General features: G+C 40.9%; 1 protein-coding gene across 2 annotated transcripts in view; it reads left to right on the forward strand.

Annotated features, from left to right (window-relative positions):
* ARID5B (AT-rich interaction domain 5B) overlaps window positions 1-15,227 on the forward strand; it is a 119,380-nt gene that overhangs the window by 78,505 nt on the left and 25,648 nt on the right. For both annotated transcript variants that reach the window (XM_086616785.1, XM_086616784.1), the window contains 3 exons: window positions 5,116-5,228; window positions 11,693-11,897; window positions 14,214-14,266. In XM_086616785.1, coding sequence (XP_086472911.1) covers window positions 5,116-5,228; window positions 11,693-11,897; window positions 14,214-14,266 — 371 coding nt within the window. The remainder of the gene's footprint in view (window positions 1-5,115; window positions 5,229-11,692; window positions 11,898-14,213; window positions 14,267-15,227) is intronic.

Consider the following 15,227-nt stretch of genomic DNA (forward strand, 5'->3'; position numbering starts at 1 on the left):
CCACTTGTGAAGACCATGGCCGTGTGCTCCTTCTTTTGCTCCCCTGTGGGTAGGGAAGGTGTTTATAGACAGCCCAGGGTGTTGGGAAGGAGCTCAGCATGGCTGTGGCCAGCAAAAGTTGTTTCCCGTACCCAGACAGGACATCCAAGGGCATTACTCCTCCTGTCCCTCTCGCCTCGCAGAGCCACGTGCAGGGCAAGGAACAGCTCGGCAGGAGGATTATGGCCTCCTTCTCCTCCACCCTACGTAGTACGCCGGGGGCTGGCACAGTGGCCCGGGCAGGTGTGGGAAGTGTGTGATTTGAAACAAGACCTCTCCCACCACGTGGCGCAGGAGGAACAGGCTGGGGGCACATCTGCTGCCTCTCCCCTCTCTGGCTCCCCGTCTCCTTCTCTCACTCACTGGCACAGGCACAAGCTCTTTCTCTCTTTTCTTCTGCCTGGTCCCACTCAATCGTGAGTTAACGTTTCATGGTCATCCGAGAAATACTGATCCCTCATGTTGAAAGACAAGCAGCAATCTCTGTGTGATTTGCGGTGACCACCTCTTTCCAAACAACACCCAGGGACCCTTTCAACTGTGGAGGGGAAGAAAACATTCCTGGCTTTGGGCAGATTCCTATAAATAGGGTTTTTTTTTCCCCTGAGAATTCACAACCTAGATGGCAGTAAGGCGTATTCCAGAACGGGAAGAGTTGTTAAGATATGGTTGTCATCATGGCTTGTGTAACTGTTGATATTCATGACATACCCATTTCACAGGCTTTCACTTAATCAGAAGCACAGGACTTTTACCACCAAGTAGTAGTCAGCTGAAAAACAAGGTAGGTCCACACCACATGCGCTCTAGTTAATAATCACACCTTTTGGTCTTCATTGTTACAAATGCTTGCACTTGAATGAGATCTTCATTCATCTTGAGTTCTTGCTTGGTTCCTTGTGAGACGGCGTGTTACAGCCTCTGCAGCCTCTGCAGCAGCGGGCAGCGTTGTGAGCGGTGGTGGTCACATTGCAGGGCCACCAGGTCGGTGGGCTCTGAGAAACAGGTTTGTTTAAATGACACCAGCTGGATCTGCTCGTCAGGGAAATGAGGAAGCAACACGCTGCTCTAAAACTGGCATCCAAGGAGTGCTGAAACAGTCCCTCTGAGCTCCTCTTGATGGGTAAAGGCAGCAGGCACAACGGTGGCACGTATGGGAAGGATAACCAGCCCAGGAGGGGAAGCGTGCCTTCGTGCTCCTCCAGCTCTCCTAACAGAGGAGCATTAGCTCCTACTGTGTGCATTTTGCAGCTGACTATGTTTTACTTGGTCATACCTGAAACGTTTGCCAGGACTCAGCTGGTGAAGTGGCTTTCCCTGCTGGGCTCTGGATCGCTATCTCACCTACAGATTTTTCAGGGAAGATAATTTTTCATGTGTTGCCATTTTCTTAATGAACTTACCCTTTGTGATGAGTAGCAAACTTGGGATGAGCTGTTAGCTCAAGAAGAGGCTCTCTGAATCAGCAAGGCACAGGCGTGTGTGGACTTCAAGTGGATGAACGCCCTTTCGCTTCTGGAGGTCTGAACTTGGAGGTTTGGGCTCTTTGTGTTGTACCAGGTTTCCATCTCTGCTGGCAGCCTTTCTGTGCCTACCTGCCTTCAGCAGCAGCAGCTCTGCTCTCCCGGGGCATTGCTGATGGCAGGTGTGGGGGTGTTCAGGTTTGCCTCCCACAGGGGCACCTGTGCTGTGCTAATACTGATCCTTTGAATCTCGCCTAAGGAGAGGCAAAAAAAAGTTCCCAGCAGCCCATCAAACATCCCAGTGGATGTTTCAGTAGTTGAGTTTTCCCCTCTTTAAGATACATTGGGAAGCAAAAATAAAGAAAGGAAGGGGAAAAAAAAAAAACCACAAATTGGTGAAAGCAAACATGTTGTCAAATGCACAGGTAAGAAAGTATTTAAACTGGTAGTACGTCATATTTCTCATACTCCTGTTTGAGGCACTTAGACTAAAGAGGTGACAGATAAATGCAAACTTTTTTCTGTACTTATTTATTCAATTTTTCACTTTAATTTGCTTTGCTTATGTTCTCACCTTCTGGGAATGTGCAAGTTATCAGGTCTCACTGCCACAAATGCTTTCAGAAAATGAATTTGAAAGCCATATGTACAAAAATGTGAAGCAATTGAATTGTTTCAGATCTTCTCAGGTAGTTGTGCCAGAAGTCCTTCTCCACCACAAAGCAGAAAAAAACATGGGATATTCACTTAGCTGTCCAGTACATACTGAACATCCAATGTCATCAGGAAAACTGATTGAGACTAAGCCACAACTTGTGTGTAGAATTGCCTTAAAATAATTATGAATAACAAATTCAAGAAATCTGCAGCATGCTCATGAATATGTCAGAAATGAAACAAAAAAATGAAAAAAAAATAAAACAAATATGTGACTTGTAAATTATTCCTTCAGTCCCAGTCATATTTCCTAGCTCAAGAGAACAAAATGGATATAGTTAAAATATAAATAATCTTCAAATAATGCATTTATTTGTAATGATTTAGGGAGCAAATGTTAGTGGCTTTGTTTCAAGTGTGACTGGAACTATTTCAGATGTTTTCTTTTATGGAGCAGGTACTAAAGGCAAGGACCTTCTCTTCTGGTATTAGTTCCTATTACTGCTTTCTTGTTAATCGTGCGTCTGACCTGGAATGGCTTGAAGTGATTTAAAATCGTACCGTGGGTGTGTGGGATGGTCCTCGTGCCTGTTGCGACGGACCTTCCTGGCTGCAGCTCCTGGGCCACAGGGAGAACGCAAATACCCCATTTCTTAGTGAGTTTGTGCCAGTTCCCCTGTGGAAGGCTCCAGTTCAAACGATGTTTATATGGAAGCTCAATATATCTGGAATGTAGGAACAAATGCCTTCTTGCTTTTAAAGCTTTTAGCAAAGCATTAGGAGTGCTTTATAGTGTCATACAAAGCACAGTGCCAAAACTCAGGATAGCAAGTGTGTTTGGAAAACATTGAACCTTGAGCTAGTTTATTTATATTAAAAAAAAAAAAAAAAGTAATTCACATGCAAGTGTATTTGATCCTGGCTGAACCACATCTTTCCCCAGCCGTTGGCTGGACCGGCCAGGGGATCCATTCATTCAAAGATTATCTTTTTAACGTGCGTGCCAGGGTGTAGTAAATTGAGGGAACGTTTCTATTTTCTTCCGTACCTTTTTAAAGAAGGTGGGACTGCTGGCGCTACCTATGGTCAAGGATCTGTCCGTCCCATCCAGGTTGTGTGCCAAAAAAAAGTAGGCATGGGGAAGCCAAGAAAGGCAGAGGGATGAGCGGGGTTTATAAATAAGGCGGGCGGCGTGGCCGGGGCTGGCAGTCTGGCAGCCGGCGCTGGAGTCCTCCGAGCTCATCCCACGCTCCCGCCGAGTCGCTCATCTCTGTTTATATGAGTAATGGAGCGGCTGGGGGAGGGGATTTGTAAGCACGGAGCAAATACTCTTAGTGTTCATTTTGTGTAAGACAGACATCCACACCAAGTCGAGACTTCCAGCGACGTAGTGTGCAGTCACATGCTGTAGCATTCATGAGTACAGATATAAATCAGGCAGATGTTTGTCGACTGGAATGGGTAATAATTTCTTTCTCTCTTTGTTTGATTTTGCATGTTAGCCTCAGATGACAATTTCAGAATTGCTTTCTGCAGTACTTTTCAATAAGCAGAATGTGCTTCAGTGGAGACAGAGGGAGATATTTCTGTAGGGAGATAAACATATTTTTATATAGACACAAATACGGACTTACACACATACGTACATGCATATATATATATATATGTATATTTACCATGTGCCAGTGCTGGGGGAAGAAAAAGGATGTGTCTTTTGGACTTCTGGTTTTAAACTCACAGCTTTTCTTTTTCTCTGAACAGACGAAATATGACACTGTTACTCAAACTATAAAATCAAATTAGCACCCTTTATTGTGTTTGCAAACTAATTAAAATGTAAAATGTCCTGAAACCACTGCCTTACTGTGTGACAAATGTAAGATTAGAAACAATTAGAAGGCACTCAAGAGGTTTGCGGTGTTTAGATTTCTGACATTGTTCTAATCATCCCTTTAAGTAGTGAAAACAATGGTTACCTAGAAATTAAAGGTTTAAAGGAAATTATCTTCTTCGGTACAGTCATTAGTTAATGATTGTTTATCATTTTAAATGTTGCCATAGTAGTCGGAGGCTGATTTTTAAATCTGAAAGCAGGCAGGACACGTAATAATGAGCAAACATCTGCTTCATCTATTATTTCTGTATGTGATCATAATTTATATTGTAATACTGCTATTGAAAGATGAGTGTGATATTTTTTATGATGATCCATATCCCTTTCTACGTATGGCTCAGCACGGTTAGGATTTAGTCACTGTGTTATTTCAGAGCTGTTTTATCTTAAGAATTGGACAAAACTAAGAGTGATTCATGTTAATTTATGTGTGGTATGTAACCCTTATGAAACAATCAATCACTTATTTCAGTACTTGTCAACTTTCAGAACTAGTTGTTAAGGGTTTTTTTTGATCCATTTGAGGACTTGGGGGTAATTTAAAAAAAAAAAACAACCTTTTTTAGAAGAACTTTGACAAGAATGACAGGATATATAAACATTTCTTGGAGCTGTAAGGAATTTCAATATTTCAGAACATTTCCAAAACCAGATGTTTCCCAAAGTTGGAAATAGTAGTTAGTACTCTTACTTGAAGATTAAAACTAATAAATGCAGCAGGCTGATTAATGCAAAGTTACCTATTAATATTCTGTTTTGTTCTTTTTTGTACCATGGAGAAATATTTGTGCTTTCTTTCTGAGTCCTTCAGAGACCAGTGTTTGACTTTATATTAATTAGTTATGTGAAAGTAGAATAGATTAGCCTTGGGGGATATTCTATAGGAACGTATAGTGTGTCAAGATGTAACCCATGGAGGATGGGAATCTCATAATAAGCATTTACTGTAGACGGATGTGTACATTTCTGTGACTGATTGTAGTGGAATTCTTTATTATGCTTTCAGCTGTTAAGAATCCAGTATAAGACAACGTGTTGAAATTGTTCTCTATTAATTTTCAGCGCCAAATCTTAAAGGCAGACCGCGCAAAAAGAAGCCTTGCCCACAGAGAAGAGATTCATTAAATGGCATTAAGGATTCCAACAATAATTCTGAAAGCAAAGCTGTTGCCAAGGTAAATCACTTAATAATACTCTTTTCAGTACACTCTCCTTTTTTAGGTACAGCCCTGCCTTTGTTTCCCAGCATGCCGTTTCAAATTTAGAATGTAATTTATTTTCTGGGGGAGATAAATGTAATTTTTTTTCAATAGTTTTCTTCTTCACTTTAAATCATGTCTGTGTTCAAAAGTTACCAGCAACTATAATCACCTAACAACCTAATGCTATCAGCCTGTTGGTAACTGGTAGTGCTTAAGCTTTTTTGGCATCTAGTGTTAGTTTTCACATTCTGTGACACACAAACATAGTTTGTGACAGTATCTTCGAATTAAAAATAAACCTGGGAGCAGCTCACCCTGTTACAATGTACTTCTAAATATAAGTTTGAAGATAAACAGACTATGAAACAAGAGCCGCTTCAGTAATGGTTTCTAAGAAGCACACACAAACGATATTACCCTGATGTTAAGATTTTTTTTAAATTAGAAAAAAAAAAGATAAAGGCAGAAATTCAGCATTAAAAAAAAAAAAAAAAATCTGTGCTGTTTCTTTAATACTTAGTGCTGAGCTGCATGTTCCAGGGTTTGTTGAATAGTGCATGCTTTTACAGAGTCTTCTGTATGTGCTGCAGTGCTTAGCCCATACCACAAGGAAAAATTTGGTCGTTGATTTGTGTTTATAGACTTAATCTTTTAGATATTTATGGGCTTGTATCTTTTCCTTAAAATATGTAAAAATTGAATGTTTGTAGTGTAATTTACATCCTATTTTCTATGTTTTCTGTGTGGTTTTAAATAGGAATTTGACTTTCTCTTTAAAAAAAAAAAGCACAAATGGCTCCTTTCAAGATGATTTAATTTGAAACTGTAAGATGCAAAGACGGAAAATTACTTAGAGCAGTACTTGTAGATTTTTATCAGAGACAGAACTTCGTCACTGTGATACTTTCGAGCTAAACAGCTAAACAGGTTTGCATAGACTGAATTTTTAGGCCAACTCCTCCCAAAATCATTGTTTCAATAAATTAGATGGATGTGTATCTGAAAAACACTTCCATTGTTGTGACCATCTCTTTAGGAAATACACTGAATCTATAGATCCATTTGTGGTACGCAGTGAATGTCCTGGGAGATTAGGAGGTTAAAGAGGTCAAGTGGAAGTGTTCTGCACTCAGTTTCTCATAGGAAGGCAAATTAAATTCCACCTCCTCCTCCTCCTCTCTAGGAGTTCAGTTAAAATTGTACCTTCTGTTGGTGACAATAAAAGAGGCTGAAGTTCATGACGAAGCTCTGCCCTTAAGTCACCATTTCTGTTCTTTTTGTGCCCTATTGTGCTCAGTTGGAGCCCGTAATGTCATATTAGATGGGCATGGTGAAAGGCAGTGGAGCCTGGTTTGTTGAGTTGCGGGGTCCTGCCAGATACGATAGAGTTTGCCGGAATGTTTTTGCTCTGTGGAAGAATGTGCAACATCCGCAGTGTGGAAGTGTCTCGATTTGCCTCAGTTCTGCTTTCCCCCAAGCCATTTTTCATGTTAAAATATTGCCAGCAAACTGTGGCATGAGCCGTGTTGTCAAAGCACCCCGGACTGTAGCATGAGGAGTTCTGCCTCTTCAGCACCTGATATATAGGTATTAGATAATTAGAAACAACAGTTAACACTTCCTACCAAATTGTTTATCCTCTCTGTTTATATTTGGGTTCACCCTACTAGTTAAATGGGAGGATATTTCAGATAAGAAGTAATTCCGCCTATTTATCTAGTCATACTGTGCTCATCATTGTGCAGATATTAATAGCATTAATTATCTTGGCCAGCTTAATTTCATTATAAATAATAGACATGCTCATGATATAATGTCCTTGCGTGTAGTCACACTGACTTCACTGTGGCTCTTCACATCAATCTGTGTCTCAGGGATATACTTTAATGGAGGACAGGGAATCAGAAACCCCGTACAGCAGATGTATTCCACTTTATACAGGCTCTGCCTGTGAGTTTCTGCGGAAGGAGGGAAAGTGTATTTGGGGAAGGGAGGGGAATGGAGATCCACCTACTGTCTTCTCGTTGTTGGGAACAGTTGGGATGTTAAGTCATCATCTTAGTCTCTGTGTTGGGCTTCACTATCGATTTCCCTCCTCTGTCCATGCTCCATCTCCGACTAATGCTGACAACAGGTCCAGGGAGAGCAGAGTTGAACGCTACTAGTGTAAACAGGACAAATCCACTTGTGTCAGATGCTGAAACATTCTGGCAGCGGTCCTGGCCATATTCTTGTTCCATCTAAAATCCCTTTTGAGCAGAAGTTGTGCTGCTTTCATCATCATGGCACCCAACATCTGACAGCAGCCTCATTTCTTGGGTGGTGAGGCCACGGCTCTGATGGAGACGCAGTGGCTGTATGGTTCAGGTCAGGAAATAGCAGAAGTGGCATTCCGAAGACTGTGGTTTTGAGCTAGTCAAGACCAACGCAAGCCACATGGTTGTAATGACTTGCTGAATCTCATATTCTCAGCTGCCAATGACTAGAAAGCTTTGTACCTTCTTATAACTTAGTTCTCTTTAGGCACATTTACCTTGAACCATGAGCAGATCCTTTTGTAGGCTCTTACTGTTACCTGACACAGAAGAGCATTTGGTTGAGTATTAGCAGCTCTGAGTAAATTCCAGTGTAGGTGGCTTGTTAAAAATCGAGCGATAGCGGGACAGACAGACAGTATGGTCCTGGACCTGCAGGTGCTGCCAGAGGAAGTGTGTCTTTTGTGTACCACTTCTTGCTTTTGATGTCCTTGCTGGTCACTGCACCCGTTTTGTACCTACTGGGGAAGATCCCAGGGGAGTTCCCTCCCAGGCTGGGAATGTAAAAATCACAAGAATATTAGGCCATCTACTGAGGAAGGATCAGCTCTCCTAGAGAGGTTGTATATCAAGCTCTTCTCTCCAAACACTCCCAGGACTCTGGAAGCTTTCGTGCGTCATATGTCATCGGTGCTGGACAGGCTTTTGGGACTTGCAGGCTCCAGCGTGACCCTCGTCGTACCTGCTTCGTGCTCCCAAAGGGCGTTCCCGTTCAAAGTGTGCAGAAATGCACACTGCAAAGCTTTTTAAAACTGGCTGATCTGACCGTTTCGAAGAGCTAAAAGGATTAACTTGTTAAACATAAAAATGGTCCCCAAATGAATCCACTCATCTCCTAGTGCAAATGCTGAAGTAAATCTCTCACTTCATTTGTACAGCAAGATCTGGGAAATTAGTTTAAAAGTTGCCGGGATATGCTTTTCCTGTGGCCACAGGTGGCCTGGCATGCTCTCAGACCTGGAGATTTATTCTGAGCGCCTCAGCTATTATCTGATTGAAACTCTAAAATGCAGGTCTGTAATGGTCTGTGTTGTGTGTGACCTCTGGCAGGAGAAGACAAACACATGGTTGCACCCATGAGCGTTCATTGGTCGTTTGGTCATGGATCATACTCCTCTGATGGAACGAACGCACAGTAGGAGTTGGTCAGATGTTCCCAGAGCCCATCTCAGTACACCCCCAGTTTATCCCTGCTGCAGCGCTGGATTGCCTGTCAGGGCTTTAGCCCTCAATTTAATTTTGGAGGTGTTTTTGGAGGCTACAGTGAAAGAACTTCAACTCCTCCTGGGAAAACTGCACTCTCCCTTTGTAACAGAGTCATTCAGGCTTCCTGAGCCGATCAGAGAAGAGAGCAGAGCCAAGCAAAACTGTGTTCAGGACCTTCCTCCAGATCCTTGCCCTCTATGAAGATTCAAAACTATATTTTGAGAGAGAAGGTCCATTTGTGACGCCTGGTCCAAATCTGGCATTGCTCTCACTGACTTTGATACATTTGTGCTGGATTTACATGGGTGTTACCCAGAATGGCATTTGGCCCTTTTGGTTCTCGTTAATCATTGCTCATGGCATTCATCCCTATCTCCTGTCAGATGGTGGGGAGGTTCCAGAAGTGAGGCTTGTGCCTTGGACGCTGAGCAGATGAAGCATTGCAGTCCTCGTCAAAGCTTCGTTGAACTTGACACTGCTTGGAGTCCATCTGCTGCATTTTGGCACCTTTGAGTTCCACAGGCACTTTGACCTCGCTTCTCTGTGCACTGGAGAGAAGGAGGTTGTATGTTGCATGGGGTTTTCTCACTCCCAAGGGCTTTTTTAATGTTATTTTCTTGGTTTCCTTTTGTCTCCTTGGGAGTAACAACTCTTGCCGTTAGTTTACTTGCATAACAGCGAGCTTTGATTTCATTTAGCATTCATGCCCAGGCTGTCTTTGCAAACATGGTTCTGAATTGTCCAGTTTGAAAAAGAAAACCTATTAAAAAGGTTGATTTATTGATTGATTGACTTTACCTAGCAAGTGAGTGACAAAACTGAAAAATTGTTCCCAGGTTCAGTGAACTTTTTCCAAGTTTTACCTTGCAAGAAATCCGCAGCTCAAATCAAAAATCCTAGATTTATGGAAATCGTGGGTTCATACTGGGAGTGCTAACCCAGTCTTTGGTATATAGCATTGAAAACTATGACAATGTAATCTAAACGTTACAAAGGGAAGCTGTTAAATAATTTTGTGAGGAGCCAAAGCAAAATAGTCAAGGGATTACAGCTCTGAACTGAAGATGAGAAAATCCAAGTTCATCTAATAGGAAAAAAATCATTAGCTCCATTGAGTTTTGGATGAAACCCAGGATCTTTACAGCAGCTTAATCAACGAGCATACCTATTACTAAAAGGTAAAGCATGGAGTCTTGTGCCATAGGAAGACAATATCTCTTTGAACCATGCAACCAGAGAATATCGAGCATTACAGTGGACATAACTCAGCAGTAACTGAACAAGTAAAATGCCACGGGAAGTCCATTTCCCAGTCCTGGATGCGTTGCTTGGGAGGAGCGAGCCTGTACCCTGCAGTGTCCAACTGGGAGATTTTTCAGCAGCATTGATTGCCTTGGAAAATTGTGGCCACTTCTCCTCTTTGCTTAGGAGCTAATGTTGCTTTGTCCAACGTCTGTGGAAAACTATGGAGGCAGCTAATCTTAAGTCAGTGCTTTCTGCGAAGTTAATACACTAGAGGAAAAGAAAAGATTTTGCTTTCCCTGAGCCTAAACACAGGGTAGCTTTATTGAGATAAAATAAGCATATCATAATCTTTCCAATGAGATGTTTGTTGTTTGTTTACAAGCACTTACGTAATGCTCTTCATAGCACTCACTTCCAAAATGTCAACAAGTACCCAGGAAGCACCTGGTACAGAAGTGGGGAGAGTGAAGAAGAGTCAACGGCTTACTTGACCAAAAGCTCCTGCCTTCCTGTTCAGCGAGATACCCTGCTCTCCTCTTCCATCCTTCTGAAGTACCAAATACTGGCTCTTATGGGAGCACAAAGGACGTGTCTTGGATGGAGTGTGGAGCTGCCAGAAGGCTCCTCACAGCACTCAAAAACATAGAAGGGACAGTGCAAATCCAAAATACATGTCACCATCTCTATTACTTCATGTTAGAGGATTTCCGGTGTTTCACTGGAAATATGTTGATCCCATCTTGGTCATGGAGAGCTTTTAAACATCAGTTTGCAAGGTTCTGCTCTTTTGTTTTTCATATACATAAATTATGGGAATGCTTGAGCTGTAATTTGCTTGGTTCATTGAGAGGATTATCTTCAGGAGGATCGCAGGATTAAGCTGGTCTCACTGCATGTTTTTTCCCATGTTTGAATACTGATGAGAGGTAAAGTGATTCCGATTTGTTGACTTCCTGGCTGGCCCATGTCTGCCAGGGAGGCCAGTGGGAGACCTGCAGCTCTGGGACTCGTGTGCATTGGGGCTGCTGATGTCTACCAGGAAAGGCTCTGACTACCTGTCTCTTCCTTCTGCTGAATACTTTGGACTGTGCTTAAGTTTAAGCAGATGCTCAAACCCACTTGACTTAAGTCCGTGCTACAGCAGGACCTCCGCTCGTGTGTGCGGAGAGCTCTGCCTGGGTAAGGCTTGCTAAGGTTTGCATCTGTCTTGGTGGGCCAAAGGAGAGAAAAATGTGTCATTTCAGAGCTGGCTGCTGAGCATTTCTGGAAGGGGCTGAGCACCCTCAGCTCCAAGGGTTGTCTACGGGAGTTGACAACGCTCAGTGTCAATCCTGGAACGAAGGTTATTATTAGACTTGCTAATGGCAAGTGTATGTGAGAGATGGGAGCTGTCTGTGACATAGCAATGTATAGTCATAAAAATGCAGATCTGGAGAGCATTACCAATGGGTTATAATGATTTAAAGATGTGGCTATTTAAAAATGTTGTGACTAAGATTCAGAACAAGACATTTAGCTCTATAAATAGCTTCCTTTGTTTCCCTTCAAACACAGTTGCGTGGTTTGGCCTTCATTTTTTTCAACAATCCCTTCTGCTAGGAGAGGATATTTATTCCTTAAGTGAAAATTAAAAGTTACCCAGATCTGATATGACATCTTTTCTTTTCCCAGGTAAAATGTGAGGCTAAGTCAGCTTTGCCCAAACCCAAGAGTAACAACAGCAACTGTAAAAAAGGCTCAAGTGAGGATAAATCAAAGATTGCCGTAGGTGAAGAATGCAGAGCTGATGAGCAGGCTTTCCTTGTGGCTCTTTATAAATATATGAAAGAAAGGAAAACACCAATTGAACGAATACCCTATTTAGGTTTTAAGCAAAGTAAGTATCCTTTTTCTCACTTTCTTGTTGACATTTTAGAATGCTTTGGCTTCTCTGGAGAAAGCATTTGCACATGAAGCCTATTTTAAAGCCTTATGGATGGGGGGACCATGTTTATATCTACACATTTTCCAGTCCAGGCATTTCACTGTCATATGCCTAGATTTGCATCTCTTCCTTCTGGGGTAGTTGCTGCTGGATATTTATAGGTTTAAATCCGCTGATTATGACTAGAAATAGGCATGTTGAAAACTCTCTAGTTTTCTATTTTGTAAATCTGCAGCGTCTGTGATGCCTTTCTTCTGAGTTAATAATATGACGTATCTTTATTGTGCCCAGATGTTCTTTATGAAAGGATAAATATTAAAGGGAGACATTTAAAGGTGGTCAAGAAAGGCACAAAAGGGATTGTATTTTTAAGCCCAAAAGTGTGTTTATAGTTAATAAATTACTGACTTTGGAGAATATAAAACCAGACTGTGTCTGTTTAATACAGAATGCAATGTTTAGAATTGCTTTGGCGTGTACAGCTTGTAGTGCCACAATCTGTAAAGCAATTGTAGGTGGAGAAGATACAGTTGTAACTAAATTTTACATAAATATTGCAGCACAATGTAGATCTTTCAGAGTTTCCAACAAAAACTGTAAATGGGGATATTTTTTCTCCTTATCTATAGATTGAATGATACTTTATTTCCTTAAAGGGAGAACTGAATGGATTGAAATATTATTTACTCTTAATTTATCTCCCAGATTAAAACCATGTGTTATTTTGATGAAGAATGTCAAACCTGTATGTTTTACATAACAATTTACATACCTAATAGCAATTGGCACTGATTGCAACAGGCCTCCAGCAGCCATTATAAACTTATATAACTTCGAATGATTACAGTGTTTGTCTGAAAACTGGCTGCTTGAAATGGAAGTAAAATTAATGTACTATGAACAGCTTCGTTGCATTATGCATTGATTCAGATTAAATCAAGGCCTAAGCAAAGCTCTTGATAGCTTTGAAACAGTACAAGGTTCAATGAGGCTTTCAGAACATTTTGTGTTGAAGAGAGGATTTTTTTTCCCTGATTTCCTTCTGCACTCCTTCAAGCATGGGGACAGGGTGGGCTTGAAAGACAAGCTAAAGTATTATTCCTAAAATTCCCCACCAGGGTAGGGCCCTCTGCTAACATTTAGCTGAAATACACTGAAAGTAGCCTGACATTCATTATAAATTAGGGGCCTGATCCAGCAAATACTTAAATGCCAAGAGTAAGTATGCTGAGAAGAGCAGAAATGTTTGCAGGACGGGGCTCTCTATTTGTCCAGCAAGACTTGTGCAAACATTGCCAATATAAACAGGTTAGTGGGAAGAAGCAGTATGTACGCTACAGCAGAGCATCCCCCCGTGGAGGAAGAGATCCTGTCCTCTGTGATCCAGAGCGTTATTGCTGAGTCTGGCCTGAAGTATTTCTAGTATGTCTATGGGGAATCACTGCTTCTTGGTGGAATAGTGCATGCACCTTTCATGGAGCTAAGACATCAGTTTTTCTTCTAGCAATTAAAATAAAATAAAATAAAATAAAGTGAGCGCCAGCCCTCATGTGGGTCAGGATGAAAAGTACGTGAGAGAGGAGGAGTTCGGCAGGAATTAACAAGCATCTCCCAACACATCTTTTGAATTGAGTTACCTCTGCTCCTCTCACCCCACAGCCGTGGGCAAGACACAACTGCTCATACCATAATTATTATGGTAATTTTCATTTGTACTCCCCCTGGGTTCATTTGGGCAGGACCCGTTAGAATGCAGCTTATTGTTTATTGATTATGGAGGCCATTATCTGAGCTGCAGTAAATATTGGATATTGTGGTTTAATCAATAGGCTTTCTCTGTGAGCCAGTGTGTGGCTCATGTTCGCTTGCTAATGAAATCAGTATTAAAGAAATAATTAAAAGCAACGTTCTTCCCAATGAGTAATTTTTGTTATCAAAGTTATGGAAACATGCTACAGTCAGTATACCGTGCCTCTTATCAGCAAAGTCAAATGAGCCTATTACCTTTGTCTCAGTGTATTTTTCCAGTCCTGTTAAGGAATCTAAGTGTGTTCTCTTGTATGTAATTAAAAATATATATAGTATGGGCTAATATTTACTCTTCAGATTATGTAAATACCTCTTTGGAAAATGTTTCACAGGAGCTTTTCCAGGGGCTGTGAGCTTTTTTACTCTATTTTTCTTTTTTTAAAACTGTGTAATTTACATTTCTTTGAAATATGTTGGTTAATGCAATGCTTATCTAAATACTTATTGTCCCTCTAACAGTTAACCTTTGGACTATGTTTCAAGCTGCTCAAAAACTGGGAGGATATGAAACAGTAAGTGTTTAAGTAACTTAAATGAAATAATTGTGCAATCTAACTTTTCCCTGTTAGAAAAAAAATGTAAAAGCAAACAATCATTTGCTGCGTTTTAGGCTAGCTGTACACATTGTGGGTTTATTGGACCATATTTGGAAACGGTCCAAATTAGTTCCAGGTTTGGCAAAATTGTAAACTTGTCGTAAAAACTACAAGTGGAAAACATATGTAACTCTTCCCTGTCAAGGAAATTAGTTGGGTCTGTAATTTTTTCCCATGTTGAGAAAGGGCTATTATTGTACAACAAGCCAAGATTGCATAAAAGAAATTTCACTTGGCAACATCCCTGACATCTGTTCATGTCTAATATGGGAAATGTATTAAAGGCTTTCAAAAGTAATCAGCATTGTCCATTAAGAAATAGTATGCTGCAGTATCTTCTCTTATTCCAAGTGTAAAAGATCTTTATTAGACAAAGATCAGTACCACATAAACAGGAAGTTATCAAAGTAATTCAGAAAAGTCTCTGACACTTTTTATCAGCTAACCATATCTGACAAGAGCAGTTTATTTTTAGCTCACAGGAAAATTTGATGGCCATGGATTTTACAGCATGTATTTTGAACCAATAAAATATTAGAGCAACAAACTTAAGATTAAAATCTTGAAATGAGAAGAAAGAGCTGCATTAATACGGCACATCGAGATGACATCTGTAATAAAACCCAATTGACATAGGAAGATGTCGTCATTGGAAATATTTTCTTTGCACACAATGATCAGATTAAGTTGTTCAGTTCCTGCCGCAGTTGGATGAAAGAAATTATTTTTGCTTTGTTTACGAAGTAATCTGGGATATCTGTGCTGTAGAGAAATGACAAGAAGAAATGCACTATCAAGAAACCGAAAGTCGTTTGAACCAAAATATAAAACTGAACGGTTTTTCCTTCCATACAATGAAGCATATTGTTCTGTAAAT

The sequence above is a fragment of the Tauraco erythrolophus genome, chromosome 9 (assembly GCF_009769465.1).
Source record: "Tauraco erythrolophus isolate bTauEry1 chromosome 9, bTauEry1.pri, whole genome shotgun sequence".
Taxonomy (NCBI): domain Eukaryota; kingdom Metazoa; phylum Chordata; class Aves; order Musophagiformes; family Musophagidae; genus Tauraco; species Tauraco erythrolophus.